General features: G+C 38.9%; 1 protein-coding gene across 1 annotated transcript; it reads right to left on the reverse strand.

Moving 5' to 3' along the window:
• Positions 1–1,145: 1,145 nt before the first annotated feature.
• Positions 1,146–1,448, reverse strand: EMH_0074150 (uncharacterized protein; the record flags this gene model as incomplete). The annotated part of the gene is made up of 1 exon (XM_013499429.1): positions 1,146–1,448. One exon carries the CDS (start codon positions 1,446–1,448, stop codon positions 1,146–1,148), a length of 303 nt encoding a protein of 100 aa, XP_013354883.1.
• Between the last annotated feature and the right edge of the window lie 602 nt (positions 1,449–2,050).

Raw genomic sequence — 2,050 nt, forward strand, 5'->3', positions numbered from 1 at the left:
TTGTCTTTTGCTTTCTTTTTCTTTTTTTTTTTCTTTTTTTTTCTCTTCTTCTCTTTTTTATTTAATTATTTTCTCGGGGTTTGCTGCTGGTGCTGCTGTTGGCCTCGCGGGGCCCACCCCCGTTGCTGCAGCATACAAGTAAGAAATAAAATATATATTTATTTTATTTTATTTTATTTATTTTATTTTTTTTTTTTTTTATTTTGTTTCTTTGTTTTATAATAGTCATTGATACAAGTAAGAAATAAAATAAATATTTTATTTATTTTTTTATTTTTTTATTTTTTTATGTTTTTATTTTTTTTTGTTTTATGATAATCACTGATACAAGTGAGAAATTAATTAAAATAAATATTTTTTTTATTTTTTTTATTTTTTTTATTTTTTTTATTTTATTTTTTTCTTTATGTTTTATAATAGTAATTGATACAAGTAAGAAATAAAATAAATATTTTATTTTTATTTATTTTTATTTTTTTTATTTGTGTTACACAGATAATGCACTATCTATTTATCTTTTTGTTTCTCTGTCTTTGTCTTTGTCTCTCTGTCTTTGTCTTTGTCTTTGTCTCTATGTCTTTCTCTTTGTTTCTTTGTCTTTGTCTTTGTCTTTGTCTTTGTCTTTTTCTTTGTCTTTGTCTTTGTCTTTGTCTTTGTCTTTGTTTCTTTGTCTTTGTCTTTGTCTTTGTCTTTGTCTTTGTTTCTTTGTCTTTGTCTTTATTTTTCTTTTTCTTTGTCTTTGTCTTTGTTTTTATTTGTTTATGATTATTTTAGTTTTTCTTTTTTATTTATGCTTGTCTTTGTCTTTATTTTTCTCTGTTATTTACATTTGTCTTTGTCTTTTTCATTTATTTATTTTTGTTTTTATCTTTTTCTTTTATTTAATTTATATTTATTTTTGTTTTTATATTTGTCTCCTTCTTTGTATTATAATATAGAGTCTGTCTCTGCTGCCGTTGCTGCTGCTGCTGCTGCTGCTACTGCTGCTGCTGCTGCTGCTACTACTACTACTACTACTACTACTACTACTACTGCTGCTGCTGCTGCTGCTACTGCTGCTGCTGCTGCTGCTACTGCTGCTGCTGCTGCTGCTGCTGCTGCTGCTACTGCTGCTGCTGCTGCTACTGCTGCTGCTGCTGCTGCTGCTACTGCTGCTGCTGTTGCTGCTGCTTCTGCAGGGCTTGGCCGCAGCACAAGGGTCTTGCTGCTGCTGTAGTGCTTTCGGGGATGAGCATCAGCCCCCTTATCTTTGATGCCCTAGAGGTAAACACATTGCTGCTGCTGCTGCTGCTGCTGCTGCTGCTGCTGCTGTCGCTGCTGCTGCTGCTATTGGTGTTGCTGCTGCTGCTATTGGTGTTGCTGCTGCTGCTGCTATTGGTGTTGCTGCTGCTGCTGCTACTGGTGTTGTTGCTGCTACTGCTGCTGCTTCTAATCCCTTTCTTCTGCATCCTCCCTTCCTACTGCTGCTGCTGCTGCTGCTGCTGCTGCTGCTGCTGCAGTTGTATATAGTAAATCCCGATGGTGTTGCTGCTGTCTCCGCTGCTGCTGTTGCTGCTGCTGCTATTACTACTACTCCTCCTCCTCCTAATGTTCCTTCTGTTACCGCTGCTGCTGCTGCTGCTGTTGCTGCTGCTGTTGCTGCTGCTACTCTTACTACTACTACTACTCTCCTGCTGCTACCGCTGCTGCTGCTGCTGCTGCTGCTGCTGCTGCTGCTGCTGCAGTGTTATATAGTGAATCCTAATGGGGTAGGGTTTACTGAGGTCCCCTACAAAGAGCATCCATACGAAGTTTATATAAAAGACAAAAACGTAATAAATAGAATACCTTTCTTCTTTCTGCTGCTGGGTTGCTGCTGCTTGCTGCTCACACCTGCTGCTCTGCTGCTTGACTTAAACACTACCTGCAGCAGCTGCAGCAGCAGCAGCAGCAGCTGCAGCAGCAGCAGCAGCAGCTGCTGCAGCAGCAGCAGCAGCTGCTGCAGCAGCAGCAGCAGATGCACGCAACACACAACCCTAACTAACACTCCATCTGAAGCTTATAGCCAACT

This window comes from Eimeria mitis, genomic scaffold, assembly GCF_000499745.2.
Source record: "Eimeria mitis Houghton genomic scaffold, Emh_scaff4314, whole genome shotgun sequence".
Lineage (NCBI taxonomy): Eukaryota > Apicomplexa > Conoidasida > Eucoccidiorida > Eimeriidae > Eimeria > Eimeria mitis.